At 34.3% G+C, this 21,890-nt stretch overlaps 1 protein-coding gene and 1 long non-coding RNA gene across 8 annotated transcripts in view; one reads left to right on the top strand and one right to left on the bottom strand.

The window, feature by feature from the left end:
* LOC309626235 overlaps nucleotides 1-21,890 on the bottom strand; it is a 1,141,377-nt gene that overhangs the window by 106,598 nt on the left and 1,012,889 nt on the right. The window lies entirely within an intron of this gene.
* Nucleotides 1-21,890, top strand: part of FUT8 (fucosyltransferase 8) — a 322,308-nt gene that overhangs the window by 148,509 nt on the left and 151,909 nt on the right. For all 7 annotated transcript variants that reach the window (XM_082386590.1, XM_082386586.1, XM_082386588.1 and 4 more), the window contains one exon: nucleotides 14,053-14,462. In XM_082386590.1, coding sequence (XP_082242716.1) covers nucleotides 14,260-14,462 — 203 coding nt within the window. In that variant the 5' untranslated portion in view covers nucleotides 14,053-14,259. The remainder of the gene's footprint in view (nucleotides 1-14,052; nucleotides 14,463-21,890) is intronic.

Here is a 21,890-nt window from a genome sequence, read left to right as displayed (position 1 = left end):
CCCACTTTTCAGCGGTATTGACTTATTTAAGGTGGAAGGTACAGATGCAAAGGCCAGATTTCTGGATCCATTTGAATAGTATAAATTAATTGCATCAGTAAACACAACCTGGTGTGTTATCTTGAGTTAAGGTGAGTGAGATGCTCCTGATAGAAACCTCATAAATGTGGTTATGTGTTTGTACTTCATAACTAGGAAGATTAATTTCTAAGATATTGGCTGGTTTCAGTGAATTAATATTTTGTGTTCATGTAGTCAGGATACCTGGCATTTTAAATTCATATGTGTATATACTGTGACCTTACTGATAAGCATACTATGAGAGTATGATAGATGACTCTGTAAGTCATGAATGAAAATTGAATTTTATAATCTTGGTAGGGGCTATATGAAAATTTCCTTTTCTTTCCTCTCCTGCCCTTCCCTCTTTTTCCCTTCCATGCTTTTCCCTTCCCTCGCTTTCTCTCTTTCCTTCCTCCCCTGCCTTACTCCCTTCATTCCACATATCAGTTTAGTTATTTCGCCAGTTGCTTTTATATAAATAAGTTGATTTCAACTAGCATGAAAGGACCATCTTAATTTATGATACTATTTTTACTTGCTTTTTCCTACTTCTTTCTTAAATTAATAAACACAGTTTTATTACTGCCCTTTTCCTATATATGGAGGCTGGACAGTAAGAAAGATTTTAAATAAGTTCTTTAACGGTACTTAATTTGAAAATGAACTGAGATCAGTTGAGAAGATATTTAAATATATAGTCTTGGACCTATATTAATTTATAATTGACTTGAATTATATATGCATAGGGCTCTTTAAATATTTGTACTTTGTAATTGATAAATAGCTTTTCTCTAAAAGTTTCATTTATATTTCTCTTTATCAACCTGATGCCTTTAAAATATAACAGTCATGCTTAACCTTTGCTACATTATAGTAGTCATTCATTAAATTTGCTGAATAAATGATTTTATTTTTCTGTTGAAATTTTCAGTTTATTCTGTTACATTGAATTACTTTAAGAAGCACTCTAACAATGATTTGCTTTTTATTCTTTCCAGTTGTTAAAAAATTCTTCTAAAGATGATAACTCTCTAAACTATAGTAGATATTTATTATAATCTAAGGAATCATTATTTGAATATTTATGATGCTTTCTTTTGCTTTGAGAAAAAGTTAGGCTACGAAGAAGATTCAGAACAGTCTCAGTATAGTTTGTTAATTATATTACTAGTTATTTTAGTTGATTCTCACTGCCTTTGAAATGTATAAAAAATAAAATTTTCACATTAACATTTGGATTGAAGTTGTTCATATGTGTAGAATAATTACTTCTGATTTTTTCTTTAAAAGTAGGAATGTACAATGATGATTTTGCTGAAGAAAATCTGTCTCATTGAAACTCAAAATGCAAGCACATAATTTAGCCATTTAATGAATTAGCATCCTTCAATTATTGACATTTTCAATTATATTCACAAAATGGAGATAGTTTAAATTTTCTATTATGATTTTTCAACTTTATTGAAGCCTAACTTACATCAATAAAATATACATATATTAAGTGTACACTTAGATGATTTTTCTTAAATCTATACCTTCTTATAACTGTCATTCCCCTTTTTAATCAGTTGTCTGCTTGCTCCCTGGCAATCAGTGGTCTGATTTTAGTCACTATATGTTAGTTTCTCTGTTCTAGAGCTTCATAGAAATGTGTATTCCTTTTTTGTCCCTGACATCTTTTGCCAGGCATGTTTTAGAGATTCATCCATGTTGCGTAAATCAGTAGTTTGTTCCTGTTTCCTACTGAATAATATTCCATTTATATGAATGTGTTACGTTTATTTATCCATTTAGCTGTTGGTTAGACACTTGGATTTTTTCAAATTTTTGATTCATTAATAAAGTGGCTGTTGTGTCTTCTATAAATATTCGGTGGAATTCACACATAAAGCCAGGTGGGCCTAGAGTTTTCTTTGTAGGAAGGTTTATTAATACACATTCATCATCTTTAATAGGTATAAGGCTTTATGGCTATTCAGGTTATTGATTCCTTCTTGATTGAGCATTGGCAGTTTATTTTAAGAAATTTATCCATTTCAGGTCTGGTTTCATATTTATTGACCCAAAGTTGTTCATAATATTTCCTTATTATCCTTTTGTAGCATCTATGGTGATGCTTCCTCTTTCATTCCTTATGTTGGCAGCTTATGTCTTCTTTTTTTCCCTTTAATTAGTTCATCTAGAATATTATCAATTTTATTGATCTTTTCAAGGAATTTGTGTTTGGTTTCATTGATTTTTTTTCCTCTATTGTTTATCTCTTTTATATTTCATTGATAGTATTTACGATGTGAAGCTTTTACCTATTTCGCCAAACTTTCAAATACTTTCACACTTCTTGAGGTATAACGTAGGGACTTTAAAACCATATTCTTGGGACTTCCCTGGTGGTGCAGTGGTTAAGAATCTGCCTGCCAGTGCAGGGGACATGGGTTCGATCCCTGGTCCTGGGAGATCCCATATGCCACAGAGTAACTAGGCCTGTGTGCCACAACTACTGAGCCTGTGCTCTAGAGCCCGCGAGCCACAACTACTGAGCCCGTGTGCCACAACTACTGAAGCCCACGCACCTAGAGCCCGTACTCCACAACAAGAGAAGCCACCGCAATGAGAAGCCCACGCACCGCAGCTAGAGAAAGCGCACACGCAGCAATGAAGACCCAACGCAGCCAAAAATAAAGAAATCAATTTTTAAAAATTTTTTTAAAATTAAAAAATAAAAAAACATATCCTTTTTTCTGCCTGTCATACATCTTATGACGTTGTTACAAACCCTATAGTATTTGTTATTTTAGTTTTAAATAATCAAACGTATTTTGTTTTTCAAATCAAATTTATTTTAAAAGAAATTAAAAATGAGAAAAAGTTTTACTTATACCTGCTCATACGTTTGTTCATTGTTTACATTCAACTTTCCATCCACAATTATTTTCTTTTTTTTTTTTTTAATTTATTTATTTTTATTTTACTTATTTATTTTTGGCTGCATTGGGTCTTCATTGCTGTGCACGGGCTTTCTCAAGTTGTAGGGAGCGGGGGGCCCCTCTTCATTGTGGTGTGTGGGCTTTTCATTGCGGTGGCTTCTCTTGTTGTGGAGCATGGGCTCTAGGCGTGTGGGCTTCAGTAGTTGTGGCCCGTGGGCTCAGTAGTTGTGGCCCATAGGCTCAGTAGTTGTGGCCCACAGGCTCTAGGGCGCAGGCTCCGTAGTTATGGCTCACTGACTTAGTTGCTCTGTGGCATGTGGGATCTTCCCAGACCAGGGCTCGAACCCGTGTCCCCTGCCTTGGCAGGTGGATTCTTAACCACTGTACCGCCAGGGAAGTCCCACACAATTATTTTCTTTAAGCCTGAAAAACATCCCTTTAAATATATCTTGTAGTGTGTATCTGTTGGCAACAAGTTCTTTCAACATTTGTTTTCTGAAAATGTATTTATTTTGCCTTTATCTTTTAAAAGCTTTTTATTTTGGAATAATTTTAGAATTACAGAAACTTTGTAAAGAAAGTACAGAGAGTTTTCATATACTTTTTGCCCAGGTTCTCCTAATGTTAACATCTTACATAGCCTGGTACATTTGTCAAAAGTAATAAATTAACAGGGTGCAATATTATTTACTAAACTACACACTGTATTTGGATTTCACCAGTTTCTCCACAGTGTCCCTTTTCTCTTCCAAGATCTAATCCTAGATACCATGTCTCCTTAGTCTTCTCTAATCTGTGACAGTTTCTTAGTTGTTTCATGTTTTTTATGACCTTGATAGTTTTGAAGAGTATATTTGGGTCAGGTATTTTGTTGGATGACCCTCAGTTTGGGATTTTTTTGGTATTTTTCTCATTATTAGACTGGAATTACGGGTTTGTGGGTTGAATACCACAGAGTTAATGTGCCCTTCTTCAGTACCATTTAGAGTTGTTTCATCAGTGTAAAAATTTTCCCTGGAGCCCCTTGGTTAATCAGCCCTTCCTTACAGCTTCAATCCTTGGCAACTCCTGATCTATTTTTTTTCACCCTGTAGTTTTCCTTTTGCCATAATGTCAGATAAATGAATTACACAATATGTATCTTTTGGTTCTAGCTTTCTTCACCTAGCAAAATGCATTTAAGATTGACCCTTTTTTTTTTTTTAATATCTTCATTGGAGTATAATTGCTTTACAATGTTGTGTTAGTTTCTGCTGTATAACAAAGTGAATCAGCTATACGTATACATATATTCCTATATCCCCTCCCTCTTGCGTCTCCCTCCCACTCTCCCTATCCCACCCCTCTGGGTGGTCACAAAGTACCAAGCTGATCTCCCTGTGCTATGCGACTGCTTCTCACTAGCTAGCTATTTTACATTTGGTAGTATATATATGTCAGTGCCACTCCCTGACTTTGTCTCAGCTTACCCTTCCCCCTCCCCGTGTCCTCATGTCCGTTCTCTACGTCTGCATCTTTATTCCTGTCCTGCTCCTAGGTTCTTCAGAAAAAAATTTTTTTTTTTTTAGATTCCATATATATATGTGTTAGCATACGGTATTTGTTTTTCTCTTTCTGACTCACTTCACTCTGTGTGACAGTCTCTAGGTCCATCCACCTCACTACAAATACCTTGATTTCATTTCTTTTTATGGCTGAGTAATATTCCATTGTATATATGTGCCACATCTTTATCCATTCATCTGTTGATGGACACCTAGGTCGCTTCCATGTCCTGGCTATTGTAAATAGTGCTGCAGTGAACATTGTGGTGCATGACTCTTTTTGAATTATGGTTTTCTCAGGGTATATGCCAAGTAGTGGGATTGCGGGGTAGTATGGTAGTTCTATTTTTAATTTAATTTAATTTATTTATTTTTTTAACATCTTTTTTGGAGTATAATTGCTTTACAATGGTGTGTTAGCTTCTGCTTTATGACAAAGTGAATCAGCTATACATATACATGTATCCCCATATCTCCGCCCTCTTGCGTCTCCCTCCCATCCTCCCTATCCCACCCCTCTAGGTGGACACAAAGCACCAAGCTGATCTCCCTGTGCTATGCAGCTGCTTCCCACTAGCTATCTGTTTTACATTTGGTAGCGTATGTATGTCCTTGCCACTCTCTCACTTCGTCCCAGCTTGCCCTTCCCTCTCCCCGTGTCCTCAAGTCCATTCTCTGCGTCTGCATCTTTATTCCAGTCCTGCCCCTAGGTTCCTCAGAACCATTTTTTTTTTTTTTTAGATTCCATATATATATGTTAGCATACGGTATTTGTTTCTCTCTTTCTGACTCACTTCACTCTGTATGACAGTCTCTAGGTCCATCCACCTCACTACAAATAACTCAGTTTCATTCTTTTTTATGGCTGAGTAATATTCCATTGTATATATGTGTCACATCTTCTTTATCCGTTCATCTGTCGATGGACACTTAGCTTGCTTCCATGTTCTGGCTATTGTAAATAGAGCTGCAGTGAACATTGTGGTACATGATTCTTTTTGAATTATGGTTTTCTCAGGGTATATGCCCAGTAGTGGGATTGCTGGGTCATATGGTAGTTCTATTTTTAGTTTTTAAGGAACCTCCATACTATTCTCCATAGTGGCTGTATCAATTTACATTCCCACCAACAGTGCAAGAGTGTTCCCTTTTCTCCACACCCTCTCCAGCATTTATTGTTTGTGGATTTTTTGATGATGGCCATTCTAACCGGTGTGAGGTGATACCTCATTGTAGTTTTGATTTGCACTTCTCTAATGATTAGTGATGTTGAGCATCCTTTCATGTGTTTGTTGGCAATCTGTATATCTTCTTTGGAGAAATGTCTATTTAGGTCTTCTGCCCTTTCTTGGATTGAGTTGTTTGTTTTTTTGATATTGAGCTGCATGAGCTGCTTGTATATTTTGGAGATTAATCCTTTGTCAGTTGCTTCATTTGCAAATATTTTCTCCCATTCTGAGAGTTGTTTTTTCGTCTTGTTTATGGTTTCCTTTGCTGTGCAAAAGCTTTTAAGTTTCATTAGGTCCCATTTGTTTATTTTTGTTTTTATTTCCATTACTTTAGGAGGTGGGTCAAAAAGTATCTTGCTGTGATTTGTGTCATAGAGTGTTCTGCTTATGTTTTCCTCTAAGAGTTTAATAGTGTCTGGCCTTACATTTAGGTCTTTAATTCATTTTGAGTTTATTTTTGTGTATGGTGTTAGGGAGTGTTCTAATTTCATTCTTTTACATGTAGCTGTCCTAGCACCACTTATTGAAGAGGCTTTCTTTTCTCCATTGTATATTCTTGCCTCTTTTCTCAAAGATAAGGTGACCATATGTGTGTGGATTTATCTCTGGGCTCTTTATAAGATTCACCTATTTTGTTGAGTGGGCCAATAGCTTGTTCCTTTGTATTGCTGAGTAGTAGTCATTTGTTTTTGACACACGATCATTTGTTTTGATAAATGAATGTTTTCATTCACCTGTTGAAGACCATGTTGATTTTTCCTCCAATTTTTGTCTATATATAAAGCTGCTATAAACATTTGTGTATCAGTTTTTGTGGGAACATGAGCTTTCATTTTTCTTGAGGTGATACCTAAGTAGGAGCAGGAATCCTGGGCAAGTGTATTTTTAACTTTGAAACCTGAAACTAAAACTTCTTAAGGCAAATGTAGGAGAAAATATATGTGACCTTGGATTGACATTGAATTTTTAGATATAATACTCAAACCACAATCTATTAAAAAAAATTATAATTTTTTTATATTCTGTCAAAAAATTAATTTTTTTTGCTGCATGCAAGACACTGTTAAGAGAATGCAAAGGCAAGTCACAGAGTGGGAAAAAAATATTTGAAAAGTCACACATCTGATTATAGACATGTGTCAAGAATATATAAAGAACTCTTAAATCTCAAAAGTAAACAATGTAATATAGAAATGGACAAAACATCTCAATAGACATTTCACCAAAGAAGCTATATGGTTGGCAGATAAGCACATGAATAGATGATCACATGCTTAATGTCATTTGTTATTAGAGAAATTGAATGCAAATGGAAACCACATTGAGATACCACTACACAACTATCAGAATTGCTTTTAAAAAAATTGAAAATACCAAATGCTGGAGAAATTGTAGAGCGACAGGAACACTCATTTGTTCCTGGTAACAATTCAGGATGATGCAGCTGCTTTGGAATACTGTTTGGCCTTTTCTTATTATAAGTGTATGTTTTCCATATGACCCAGCAATCCCAATCCTAGGTATTTACCCAAGTTAAATGAAAACTTACAGAAACCTGCTCTTGTTTTTGAAGGTATTTTCAATGGATAACAAAGTGTAGTTTTTCCATTTTTTTAAATTTCAGCACTTTTAAAGATGTTGTTCCATTGCCCACTAGCTTGTATTTTTTTCCAATAAGAAGCCCCCTGAAACTCTTTTTAACACCTATATATTCCACCCCCCACCCCGCCGTGACTAATCTTCTCCTCCAAATTATGGTTTTATTTGTATTTAAAAATACATTAGAAATTCTTTATATGCCCGTGACTAAGCTAGTTTTCAATGTACATTACTTCAGATTTGAGACAGGTTTTGTTCTGAGAAGTCCTTTTTCAAGCTGAATGCTAAAATGGGGAATGCCGGTACATTTCCAAAGCTGATTAATGTAAATTGTTTTCTTGCTAATGTTGATGGGTGAATTTTATTAGACTTTTAGCTCCTGAACAGTTTTTAGTTCACGATGATAGTTACTGTAATGTGCTGTGACTGTGCTGAAAGCTGTCGAACACCATAATATCTGAAGTGCTGTAAACAGTGGTTGCTTTAAAAATTTACTTTTTTTCAAACCTCCTTCAGATTTTTTTTTTTTTAGATAATTTTCTTTTTTGGTAATTTTTCTAAGTTGACATATATTAGTTTCAGGTGTACAACACAATGATTTGATATATATATATAGTTAAATTATCACTATAATAAATCTAGTTAACATATGTCACCATATATAGTTGTAATTTTTTTCTTGTGATTAAGATATTTTCTATTTGTCTTCAAATTCACTTAACTTTTCCTCTGCAGTATCTAATTTGCTCTTAATCATTTCCAGAGAATTTCTTAATTTTTAGATTTTAAAAAAAATTATAGATGTTGCCTTTTTGTTAGTTTTTATTTCTTTTAATCAATGTATTCATTTTTTAAATTTTAAATCCTAACACATATTTATAGTAATTGTTTTACTGTCCTTATCTGCTGTTATCATCATCTCTGTCTTCTGGGTCTGTTTTAAATTGACTGATTTTCTTCTTAGTTATGGGCCACATTTTCCTACTTGTTGGCATCATAGTTAAAAAATACATATTTCTGGAAAAGTAATTCATAATTTCTTCAACCATGTTTCTATTGATGGGCAATTATGTTTTTTCCAGTTTGGAACTATTGCAAACAGCGTTGTAATGAATACCCTTGTGATATGTTTTGTTCACGTTTTAAAATGCATCTTAGTATAAATTCCTGCTAGTGGAGTTTCTCATCAAAGGGCATGTTTATGCAAATATTTGACATATAATGCTATATTTCCCTTTGCATAGGGTATACATATTTATATTACTTAAATAAGTACTGAATTAGTTTTAAGTTTAGAGGACAATCTTCTAATGAACATGGTTCACAGCAGAACACGCCAGGCTTTTAGTCATTTGTTCTGTAGCACGTTGTCACAGATTCCATCTTTTGGCCTTAGCATTAAAGTGAAGCCACTTGAATGTGATTCTTGGAAATATCATTTTCGCATAGTCAGATGCTAAAAGAAGTAGCTATTGGTCATTTTCTTATATGTTAGGTATAAGAAAAGTCAGTTTGATAGTGTTGTAAATGGTACTGCATTTTGTTATTGTTGTTGCTTCTAATGGAATGATTACAATATTTCTAAGAAAGTAATTAGGTGATATAGTTTATATTTGGTTTCTACTGAATTACTCAGAATGTTAGTTGTTGCAAGAAGAGGCTTTTCTGGGGCTTGTTTTAGTGACTTCCCTTTGTGATTAGAATCCACTAGAATATTACCTCTTGAGGGCAGAAATTTTGTCTGTATTGTTTTTGCAGAGACTTAAAACACCTGAGGTAGTGGACTACTGCTGCCTTATTCTTGGTTTGGGGCTTGGAGTGGAGTGTTTGCTCTGTATTCTAGTCCATCCTTAGCCTTTAGCAGGTTTTTGGGTGCTTGCATCACTGGATGATCTCTTTCCATGTTCTTTGTAAGTTTTGATTAGTTGCTGGACAGTGTGAACTTTATATTGTTGAGTATCTATATTTTATTGTCTTTCTTTAAAGACTGTTGAGTTTATTTTGATAGGCATTAATTTACTTTTGGATCACCTTTAGCTTATTTTTGTAGCTTGTTTTTAAGTTTTGTTATGGATCTTGTTAGCATAGCCTTTATTCTGTGGCTGGAGTCATTAGACTGGTCTCATGAGCAGATCTGGGCTACAGCCCTTGAGCTAAGAATGGATTTTACATTTTTAAAGGGTTGTAAAGAAACAAGAAAAAAACAAAGAATATGTGAGTTTTCTAGTTGTTTATATGTGAGGACAAATCTAATACCAGTTATTCTTTCATGGTTAGAAGTGGAAGTCTGTTTAGTAAACATTAATAGAAATGCTTTCAGACTTTTGGTATAATATGTAACTAATAATTATACTTTTATCAAATCTCTTATTTGCTATAAATTGAGTTTAGTTTTTATAGTATTTGTAAGAGATATTAGCAGGATATTAAGAAACTGTAATTAAGATTAATTTCTGTCCTGCATCTTGGATGCCTACTCTGTGCCCCAGACTTTGTACAGCTTGCTGGGGACAGACAGAATAATACATGAATTGAAGACCAGGTACTCAGCCTAGTAGGGAACTAGACATGTGTATTATCTATTGCTGCATAACAAATTACCCTAAGACTAAGTGGCTTAAAAAACATTTATTATCTCTTGGTCTGGAATCGGGCCATGACTTAGCTGGATCTTCTGGCTCAGGGTTTTTCAAAAACCTGAAATTAAAATGTGGACCAAGCTACAGTGGCGTGGTACAGGCTTGACTGGTGGAGGATCCATTTCCAAGTCCACTCACATGGTTGTTGTTGGCAGGAATCAGTTCCTTTCCACATGGGCCTCTTCATAGGGCAGCTCACAGTGTGGTAGCTTATATCTCTTGTAACCTTATCTCAGAAGTGAAATCCTATCATTTTCGCTGTATTCTATTGTATATAAGAAGTAAGTCACTAGGTCCAGCCCACACTTGGAGGAGGAGATTACACAACAGCACGAATATGGGACACAGGGATCATTGACAGCCATTTTAGAAACTGCCTATAATAACATATGGTATATAAATTATATAAAATATTATAATTCTGTCTTAAAATAATGTTACAGGATTAATATGTATGACATAATAACAGTTTGCCACTGGTGTGCTAAGTGCTTCCCACAGATTATTTTATTTAAGCCTCTCCCAGTATTTGGTGGGAGAGGTAGTATGTAATATATCCATTTTACAGATAAGGAAATTGAAGCTCAGTGAGGTTACCTAACTATGATAATAGCAGAACCAAGACTCTAGTTCAGACTTTGCCGATTCTAGCACCCATATTTTTAATCTACATATTTTGTCAGCATTAAAATAGAATTACCTTTTATTGGGCACCTCTTATGTGCCAAGCCTTGTAAATGCTTTATTCATGTAAGCCTCATAATAACTCCATTAAAGCTCCTGATCTTACTGATGATGTACTTTAGATTCCAGATTCAAGAAATTACTTTGAAAAATTACATATATTTTTGACATATATTTTTTGTTTCAGAGACATTAAACAATATAACCCAAAGAGTCTCTGTAAATACCAAAAGAAAAGAATCATTTAAATACCTATTACTTTAAAAAAGTGGTATTCCTAATTAAATAAATTTGCAGAAGGAAACCTGACACATTTCAATCCATTTACTGTTCTGCAGATGAAGGGTAGTATGTGAATCTCAAACAGGAATGAATTTGTAAATACTTGAAAAGAAAACAACCCACTCAGAAGAAATCTTAGCAAATACTACTATATAAATTTTAGTCAGAAATTAGCTCATGTAGTTAATGTTGAAATATTTTTACTAATAAATTTGAAGTACTTTCACTAATAAATTCATTCACAAATAAATTGAGTGGCTTTCATATCAAAGGCTGTACGTACTTCCTTCAGTTATCCCATTGTTTTTGCGAAGTGAATCTTCTAGATGAGGAAAATACGACATAGAGAATTATTTTCTCATGGCTGAAGGGTAACTGTAAGATTGCTGATCTTATTGGCCTTTTAGACCAGTTTATTTTAATAATTTGAGGCTGTCTTGTAAAATATATGTTGATAATAATAAACCCTAAAGTTTTGAATGATTTTATTTTCCTTATAATAGCACTGTCTCACATTCTACATTTGTATTTGCTTTCTTAAGTGGGGCATAAAATGCAGTTGAAGGTGATAAGTTCTCAGATTCTGCGTCATATGTCATATGCCATTATTGACATCTTTCACTCAACTCATTCACTTATTTATTAAAAAATATTTATTACTAAGTTGTAAATATTGCTCTAAGTACTTTGGATACGTCAGTGAACAAAATGGACAAAAATCATGAAGTTTACATTTTAGCAGGCATGGTTCAAAAATAAACAGTAAACATGATAGGTAAGTAAGTAAGCAGGCATTCATTATGGATAAGGAAGAAATTCTATACCTGCTCTTTTAAACCATGCTAAGGAAAATTACATAGAAAACTACTTGGTTTTCAGCTTGGCTTATTTTTGTTGATCCCTTTAAAAATATTGTTTTAAGAACAACAAAATTTGGGGAAATATTCTCTCTAAAAACAGAGTTAAAATGATGCTATTAATTAAGAAAATGACCATGTTTTGCTCCTACAATAATTTCTTGCTTTATAACTCATGCATTATCAATATTGCTGCAAAATATAGTAATTTAATATCTTGGATACTTTTGATGGTGGTTTATAAAAACCCAAAGCACTTGGTATAACAAAATTTATGTTTCTCTAAACTTGTTTCTGTTCTAATTATATTATACTTTTGCTGGCTTTGAATATTAATGATAATTTTTTTGTTATAATTCCAAGTAAAATGTTACAGAAGACTTTTTCTTATTTGTTATTGAAATGATTCTTGTTTAGAAAACTCTCTGTACTTTTGTTTATCACACTTGTCTTTTTTTTTTCACACTTGTCCAAGTTAACTTTTTCTGTGAAGGGAAAGATTAAACATTTCTAATATCTTACTGGTGTAGCTTAGAATCGACTAGGATACATTATAGGTTCAGCATATGGTATGACAGCATTTTACAGGGTTGCATGTGTTGTCACAAACAGTATTATTAACTCAAATGTTAATACTTCTTTTGTTGACTTACGGAATTAAATCCATCCCTTAGACCATCAGAGTGGATTTTTTAATTTGTTTTTTAACCAAGAATCCCTGAATGTCTGCATTTTTTCTATATAATATAAAAAGTAGACCTCACATGACTGGATCTTGTGAGATGTTGAATACCTGAGATATTGAATAGACTTTAATTATTCTTATGTTTAGTGAATAGATGGAGTTACCTGAAATTAGAGGAATAGGGTTTTGAGAAAGGATTTTGAGAAAGAGACAGAATGAACAGTGGAGTCAATAAAAAGAATGTTCTCATTAGACTTAAGAATAGATATTAAAACAAAAGACAAAACACCAAGTTTTCTTTGGATTATTACTTTATTTGGCTTTCTAACATTCTCAGTGAGTACAATTTTTTTCCTTCTTTGTTTAGTCAGTGTAAACCAGAAACAATGAGGAAAATAGTGTACGAATAAATGGGAAGGAAGTAGAATTTCTGGGACACTCCTTTGAAGAGATTTTCTTTTCTTTGAATACTTGGCCATTTAAAAGCATTTGAGATTTGAGGTTCAAAAGGAGGATAATAGTAGTCCTGTGCTCTAATTTTTGAAACCTCTTCTCCAACTTTTCTATCTAGTCTTTCATAACTGGTTAATTAGTGGTTAAGTACCCATCACATTCAGTTTTGTATATAGAAACTATTTCTTTTCTTCTCTTTTATAAGGAACTCTGTGCCTGGAGATAAGACTTTTCTTATCTAGCTCTGGAATTCTCAAATGGTATTAAAGTTATATCTTTGCCTACAAATTTTCTCCTTGGCGAGAAAATTGTTTTCAAAGGAAATTCTAAGCCTAATGATGGAGAAGTGACAAATGAAACCAATAACCAAGCCTGAGAAAGCATATCCATTTTGTAGTTTAAGATGCTCCATAACTAAGATTTAACTGGTATTAGACTTCTATTGCAATTGTTGGTATTTTTAAATACATTTGAGAAAGGAATAATCTACCATAATCCATATGAACCTTTGCTTGTGATGTTTGGAGTGGTTGCCAGCCGCTTAATGGCTGCGATAACCTTTGCTTGGCTAATATACATGACACTTTTAGAACTTTTCCTAAAAGTGACAATATGCCTGTCACCTGCAGAGTTAAGTGGTGTAATGGCAGCTGAGCAGTAAGATGGAGGGGGGTGGAGTTGAGATTTTGTAAGAATGAATTCACTCATGCAGAGAACATGTTTCAGTTTGAGGTAATGGAAACATTAGCCCAGAATATGTAGTTGAGTACATTTTGTTTGGTTTTGAGTGGTTCTTCAAAGATAGAATCTTTTAATCTCTGTATATGTGCTGTTGCACAGTGTTGTTAGAAGGAAAAGTGATGATGGCATTTGGAGGACTTTCAGGCTTAGAGCTAATTAAGGTATCTGGTACAGCATTGATTTAATATGCAGACCTAAAAGCTTTTGCTTTTTACTTACTTCAGGCAATTACATTATTTGCCAGCCTGCTGGCTAGTCAACACCAATATGTTTCTTTTAATTCCATGAATCTCAGCATATGCTATTTTACATATCCTAAATAATTTAAATACATTTGTTATTCTTTCCACAGCATGTAGAGTCCATGAAGCACAGGACAATAAAGCTTCCTACTCATACCACCAGGAGGATCTCTTGGAAAGAGTCACCACAGGACTACCAGAGAGACTAATTTGTCTGAAGCATCATGTGTTGAAAGAACACTCGCTAGAAACAGAGTGACGATGTTTTCAATTCCTTGAGTTCCAGGAACCCAGGAGAGTGAGCTGAAACTCTGAAAATGCGGCCATGGACTGGTTCCTGGCGTTGGATTATGCTCATTCTTTTTGCCTGGGGGACCTTGCTATTTTATATAGGTGGTCACTTGGTACGAGATAATGACCACCCTGATCACTCTAGCCGAGAACTGTCCAAGATTTTGGCAAAGCTTGAACGCTTAAAACAGCAAAATGAAGACTTGAGACGAATGGCTGAATCTCTCCGGTAGGTTCTAAAAAACTGAGGGAAGAACGGTGAAACATTGTACTTTGTTTTTAGGTGCAGGGCTTCAGTCAGCTATTAAAAAATACTTAATGATTTCTGTAAACTGCTATTTTTGCAAAAATTTAAGTATCTTAGTAAGGTACTTTTTATGCTAATGTTACCTCTATGTATTTAACATAGAGAGTTACTCTATAATGGCAAATCTTATTTTGCATATGAATTTTAATATAGAAAAACTATGCCATTTAATATACTTATATTTTGTTTAAAATTATCTTCAGCATTTTGATAATTTTGATAAATATAAACTTTGTATGATTTAAAGTAGTACATATTAAAATTTTCATCATGGACTATAACAAACACATAATAATTGAGAGGCTGAGTTAGTCTAACTCTAACTTATTAAATGAAAACATTCATTCTTAAATAAAACAACTGTATCTGGAATCTAGAGAATTATTATAATTGCTACTGCCAGTCTATTAAAAAATGGTTTTCAAAGTTATTGAATTTAGAAGTTATCTAGTATCTTCTAATTCCTCATATTTAAATATGAAGGTGACTGTATACTTAGTGCTTGCTGTCTCTCAAAACAGAGGTCGAAGATTTGAGAAGATGAAGAGGTGAGAGTCGTCTAGAGGTGGTAATTGACTCTAAGGGAAGTAGTGTAGAAAAAAAGAGCACAAATTCATTTCTTTTTGAGAAACAAATACATTGAGGAGTCGAAAGTGGAAACGTTCTGTTGTGCATAGAACTTTCAGAGTAGTTGGAGAAGGAGAAGGGGAGAGAGCTATTTTGTGGAGGCCGAGGAGCGTTCTGTGACGAAAGAATGTAGTTGGCAGTGTCACACACCCTTGGAGCCTCCCTTCCCTCACTGCCTTTCACTCTTTATTTAGAACTCAGTTCTTACCTTTTGTTTAGTTCCATAACTTTTCTTCACCATGATATCATTTTGATCTCTTTATGTTCTGTGGAAGGCTGTGCTAGGTATTAAGAGTTTACTGTTTCAGTGAATGAAACATCAGCCCTGTCATTTGTACGAGTAATAGTACCATTCAGCAAAATACAAAGTACGCAGGAATTAGAAAGTGGACGGCTAACTTCTTGAATTTGTGTATCATTTTATTTTCTTTTTGGGGAGAGCCAGGGAGGAAGGATCATGGAGAGGGTGGTCTTTCAGTAGAGTCTTAATCATTTGTTATGGGAAGCAAAGATTGATAATTTGGAGGTTAGTAATCATAGCTATCCTTTATTGAGAGTTTGTTATGTGCCAGGTACTGTGCCAAGGACTTTGCGTGGATTATCTCATTGAATTCCACAGCCTCCTTATGGGATGCTGATTCTGTTTTCATAACCATTTTACAGATGAGGAATCAATGGGATATTAAGTGATTTAATTTTTCCCTAGGTCATACTTCTCACAAATGATGGAGCTTACTTTGAATCATAGCAGTATGAGTGGAAAGCCAGGGGTCTGATGAACGGTTTTGCCTCTCTGAATAGAAACCAGAGAGAAGTAAATGATTCAGAAATCTCAACTAAACATCTCATGTAGGAGATAAGCAAGAGTAGTTGATTTTGGAGTATGATTTGTAGTAAGATCTTGTTCTACGTTATGAGAATTTTACTACTTGAAAACATATTGCCTCTTAACAATTTAGGCTAATAAAAAATTGCTCACTTTTTTCCTAATTTCAACTTAAATATTGATAGTTCACTTGGCTTGTCTGACTGCCAAGTATTTGCTTCTATTGCATGAAGGAAAGCTTGCCTTTAATATGAGTTGTTCCTTCTGCAAAATAATCTTTGGATCTCTGAAGTCACTTTCTTTATAATCTTTCATGTTGGCAAAAAATTAAATTCTCAACTACTACAAATGTAGAGACAACTTATAAGAGCTGAGACATTTAATATGTCATTCTGTAACATCATAAATACAATCTGAAAGTACAGATGGAGAAAATGAGCCCACACACACACACACACACACACACACACACAGACACGCACACACACACATATAATTTCAGGAAAATATGTAAATAATTAGGGAAGAAAACCTCTTCAGGCCTTTCCATCAACTTTATTGGTAGGGCCATTTGTGTTTTATTCAAAGAGATTATTATTTTAGAGCCCCTGGCATAAAAGGAAGAGCAGTGGAGGCGCTAGTGACATTGGTGTTCTTTTTTCCCCTTATTGTAATATTTCATACTCAGTTTTCTATGTCTTTTTCTTATAAGAAAGTATGTTCAGAAGGTAGACTATAAAGGATTAATTCAGATGTCTGTAAAACTAGGTCATTTCTTTGAGATATGGTGTGTGGATTAGAATTGGAAAGTAACCCAGAAGCCTGAAACTACAATTTTTAAGATTCAGGACAATAATTTTTAAAAGCAGTTACCCAACCCTCTAGCCAGTGTTTGCTAATTTTGTTGATACTACTACAAATTTAGGAAAATAATTTGAAAATCATTACTCTGAGGGATGCAAACGTTTTAGTACGATGTATGGGAGGTTGCTGCGTGCATCTCTGTGTGTACGTGTGTATCTGTATGTATATTTAATTCTGCCTTATTGATGAATAATTTCTGTATGGTAAAATACACTTCTTTTAGCATACATGTCTATGAATTTTGGCAAATCCTTATAGTCATGTAACCAGTACCACCATCAAATTATAGAAGAATTCTTTCTCCCCCCAGAATTCTATTGTGCCCTTTTGTAGTTAAATTCTCTTCTAACCTTCTGTCCCTGGCATCCACTGATCTGTTTTCTGTCTTATGTTTGTTTCCTGTTCCAGAATGTTATATAAATAGAATCATGCAGTAGGTAGCCTTTTGAGTCTGGCTTTTTTCATTTAGCATAATATACTTGTGATTCATCAGTGCTGCTTTGTGTATTGGTAGTTCATTTTATTAAAAAAAATTTTTTTAATGATGAGCAGTATTCCACAGTATGCATGTATCAGTCTTGTTTGTTTTTAAATGCATTCACCAGTTGAAAGATGTTATTAGTGTTTCCATTTTTTTGGCAATTATGAACAAAGCTGTTACAAACATTTGCCCTGTAAGTTTTTGTGTGTAAGTGAGTTTTTATTTCTCTTGGGTAAATACCTAGGAGTAGAATTGCTGGGTCATATGTAAACTGCATTTTAACTTTATGTAAGAAGCTGTGCAAAATGTTTTCCAGAGTACCTGTACCATTTTGCATTCCCACCCACAGTGCTTGAGAGTTATAGCTCTCATCTTTGCTAGCATATGCTGTTGTCAGGTATTTTTACTTTATGTTTTAATAGATATGTAGTATTATCTCATAGTTTCAGTTTGCATTTATGTGATGATTAACGAGGATGAGCATTTTTTTCATGTGCTTATTTGCTATTCATATATCTTCTTTGGTGAAGTATCTATTCAAATTTGTTGCTTATTTTAAAAATTAAGTTATTTGTTTTCTTACTGAATTTTTTTAAGAAATTGGGGTTTTATATATAACATAAAATGTTTTATATTTATGCATATATATAAAATAAAAACATAGCGGCTTAAACCAATAAACATTTATTTGCTCCTGATTATTCAATTTCAGTTGGCCTTAGCTGGGCTGTTTTCCTAATTATGTATGGGGTCACTCATGTGGCTGCAGCCATCTGGTGGCTCCATTGTGGTTGGTCAGTCCAGATGACCTAACACATGTTCAGTGGTTAGCTGGGGCCATCAGCTGGTTCCCTTCTATCTGGCTTCTCTAGCAGGATAGCCCAGGTTTCTTACGTTGTAGTGTTCCAAGAGGGCAAGAGCAGAAACTGCAAGTCCTCTTGAGGCCAAGCATGAGAAGTTGCACAGTGTCACTTCTGCCACATTCTGTTAATCTTTGCAAGTCAAAGGGACACTCCATATTCAGGGAATGGAGGTAGGAGCTGCAAAGAATTTGTAGCCATATTTAACCCACTCTCCTCATCTCTAGAAGTAATGTTGAATAGATTAGGTCAAATCATGGCGGTCTTGAACAGCCAGAGTTTAGTGTAGGCTTGGTTGATAGATAATAGGGAACCATAATTGGGTTTTCAGCAGAGGAATGATGTAGTGAAAATGGTTGAGGAAGATTTAGATTTTCAGGTGGATTTGGGCCATGTGCTTGACTGGAGTGAAATTAACTGGGAAATATAGTATTAATCTAGACACGAGGTGATGCTGACCTAAATTAATGATTTAATCTGTTGGCTTTGGTACCAAGGTACATCTGCTTATTTTCCCATGTTTCCTTCATGCTTTTATTTGACTTTCCCCAAACATCCCTTTCTTATTTGTTGATTGCCAGAACATTGAGTATACATGTAGTAGTCTTTCTTTTAAAACTTAGAAATCATCACTTTTTAAGCCTGCCACCCTACAGGAATGCCTTTCATCTTTCATGTTTGTTTTGTCTCAACCTTTAGTAATGTGAAATTGCTATCAGTTCACAGAATCTTTTCTTTTTAGGATTTGAACCTGCCAATCTGCCTCTCAGAGTTGAAATTTAGCAGAAAACACCTGGAAAATTATTGAACCTTGTTCAGAAACCCCTTGAGCAGTGAACCTCAGTGACAGAAGTCAGAACTGGGCACAACTTGTAACATTTAAAGAGTGCTTAATTGACAGCTTTCCTCTTAATTCCTTATTGTAGTTCCATTTATTTTGGGGAGCATAATTTTAAAAAATTCAAATGTGACTTTGTAGCCTTTTAATAAGGTTGGTTTGTTTGTTTGGTCCAGGAAAGAAAAAATTTCTTCTGGAAATTAGATGTTAGCTATAAACTGTAAATTTTACAGACCACAAAGGAAGTATGATTAGCTTACAATTATCTGTTTTTCTGAGCTATGTACTAGTCTCCTCAGTTGGATTAGAGCCGAAGCAAGAATCTTCTGGTGGAAAAATTTGTCTCAGGCAACAAAATTATGAAACACTGACATGGGTAGAAAGGAGACTGATAGGGTCTTTCACAGGTCATACCTTACTTCTTCTTTTTTGAGAAGCTGGTATTAGAAATTGGAGATTTGTTTGTTCCCGTTAGTTGGTTGGAGGATTTGCTGTAGGCAGTCTTCTCCATAATTGCTCATCTCGCTTATAAAGAGTGTACTGCTTGTATTCCTACAGCAAGTGAATGGGTTGGAGTGTGTAGAGCATCTAGCTGTAACCTTCCATTTTTTTTTACTTTTAGTTTTGCAGCCCTGCATCCATTATTCCTTATGCTATCAAGAATATATGGGCTTCCCTGGTGGCGCAGTGGTTAAGAATCCACCTGCCAATGCAGGGGACATGGGTTCGAGCCATGGTCCGGGAAGATCCCGCATGCCGCGGAGCAACGAAGCCCGTGCGCCACAACTACTGAGCCTGTGCTCTATAGCCCGTGAGCCACAACTACTGAAGGCTGCGCGCCTAGAGCCCTAGCTCCACAACAAGAGAAGCCACCGCAATGAGAAGCCCGTGCACTGCAATGAAGAGTAGCCCCCGCTCGCCGCAAGTAGAGAGGGCCCCGCACAGCAACAAAAGACCCAATGCAGCCAGAAAATAAATAATAAATAAATAAATTTATTTTTAAAAAAAATATTTTATTTTTCCTTATGGAAAATACTCCTTCCCTATGTTAGAATATCTTAGTGAGATTTTTAGTCAAGATTCCTAGCCTTCTCAGTCTGACAATCAGATGCTTTCTCCCTGGAATTTGTATTAACCTTTTCATATATTGCTGTATTAGATTTGCTAGTGGATCTTTTTCCATGTTAACAAGACATGTTTACCTGTAATATTTCCTTCTTATAATGTCTTTTGGGTTTTGGTATTAAGTTTATGCAGGAAAATTTTATTCTCTGGAAGGGTTTGTATAAAATTGGTATTCGTTCTATTTTAAATCTTTGTTAGAATTTCAGTGATGCTGTCTGGGCCTGCAGTCTTTTTTTTTTTTGGCTGTGGGTGGGCAGAGCTTGGTTTGGGTAGGGACAGGAGATGTGTGGGAAGGCTTTAAATTCTAGATTTGATCTTAATAGAAATTGGACCATTCACATTTTCTGTTTTTTCCTATGTCAGTTTTGGTAAAATGTGTTTTTCAAGAAATGTGTCCATTTTATCAAGATTTTCAAAAGTTGCATAAAGTTGTTCATAATTCCTTTTTACTTTTCTTCTTCAGACCTGTAATATCTGTAGTACTGTTTCATTTTTCATTCTTGATATTGTTTATTTGTTTGTGTTTTCTCCTTTTATCTTGCTAAGAGTTTATTGATTTTATTTACTTTTTCAAAGAATCTCTGGTTGTTGTTTTTTTCTCCTGTTGTATGTCTGTTTCTATTTTATTGATTTCTACTCTTAGTTTTATAATTTTTTTTCTTATAGTCTCTGGGTTTCTCTGTTCTTTTTAAAGCTTTCTCAGAAAGAATTTTATGTTATTGATTTTAAGCATTGCTTTTTTTCTAACATATGCCTGGAGAGCTGTAAATTTCTCTCTAAGCACAGGTTTAGAGAGCACAGTTGCATCTTGCAAGTTCTGACAGTGACCTATTTTAATTGTTATTCAATTAAAACTTTTCAAATTTCTTTTGTGATTTTTTTTTGTTGTTGTTCTTTAACTCACAGTTAAAGGAGTGTGTTGCTTAATTTCTAAGTGGGACTATTCTGTTATCTTTTTGGCTTTGATTTCTAATGTGTTCTTCAACCAGATAGAATTATATTCTATATCATTTAAGTTCTTTGAAATTTTAAGTGGCTCAGCAAATGACTTACGTTGGTGAATGTTTTAAGAGAAATGTGTATTCTGCTCTTGTTGGATATGCTCTTCTACACATGTCATTTAAGTTAGGTTGGTTAACTGTGTTATTAATATTTTCTAAATTTATATAGAATTATTTTTTTAGTCTGCTTGTTCTATCAGCTAACGAGAAAGCCATGTTAAAAATCTCCAACAGTGGTTATAGATCTATTTCTTTTCACCTCTGTCAACTTTTCTTTGATACATCTAAAGCTGTTTCATTTGGTGAATGCAAATTCAGGAATATCTTATTTTCTAATGACCTCATTTGTCTTTAATAATACTTTTTTAGCTATAAAGTCTAATTTATTTGGTATCAGTATTGCTACACTAACTTTCTTTGTGTTAGTGTCTGCATGACATTTCTTTCATCTTTTTAATTTTAACCTTCATGTGTTTTTTATTAAATATATTTAAACAGATTTAATTATTTGAAGTGTTTCTTATAAGAATAGGATTGGATTTTGTTATTTTTTTGGTTCAGTCTGTTAATGTCTGTCTTTTTGTTCACTTGTTTTATCCATTTACATTTAAGATAATTACTGAGTATAAGTCTACCACGTTGCTATTTTTTTCCTCCCTTTTGGTCTCATCTCATTTTTTTTTTGCTGTTTCCTTTTGGATTAAACAGTTTTTTTAATTGTTATTCTG

This window comes from Balaenoptera borealis, assembly GCF_965194805.1.
Source record: "Balaenoptera borealis genome assembly, chromosome: 3".
NCBI classification, from domain to species: Eukaryota; Metazoa; Chordata; class Mammalia; order Artiodactyla; family Balaenopteridae; genus Balaenoptera; species Balaenoptera borealis.
This window is presented reverse-complemented; position numbering and strand designations above follow the sequence as displayed.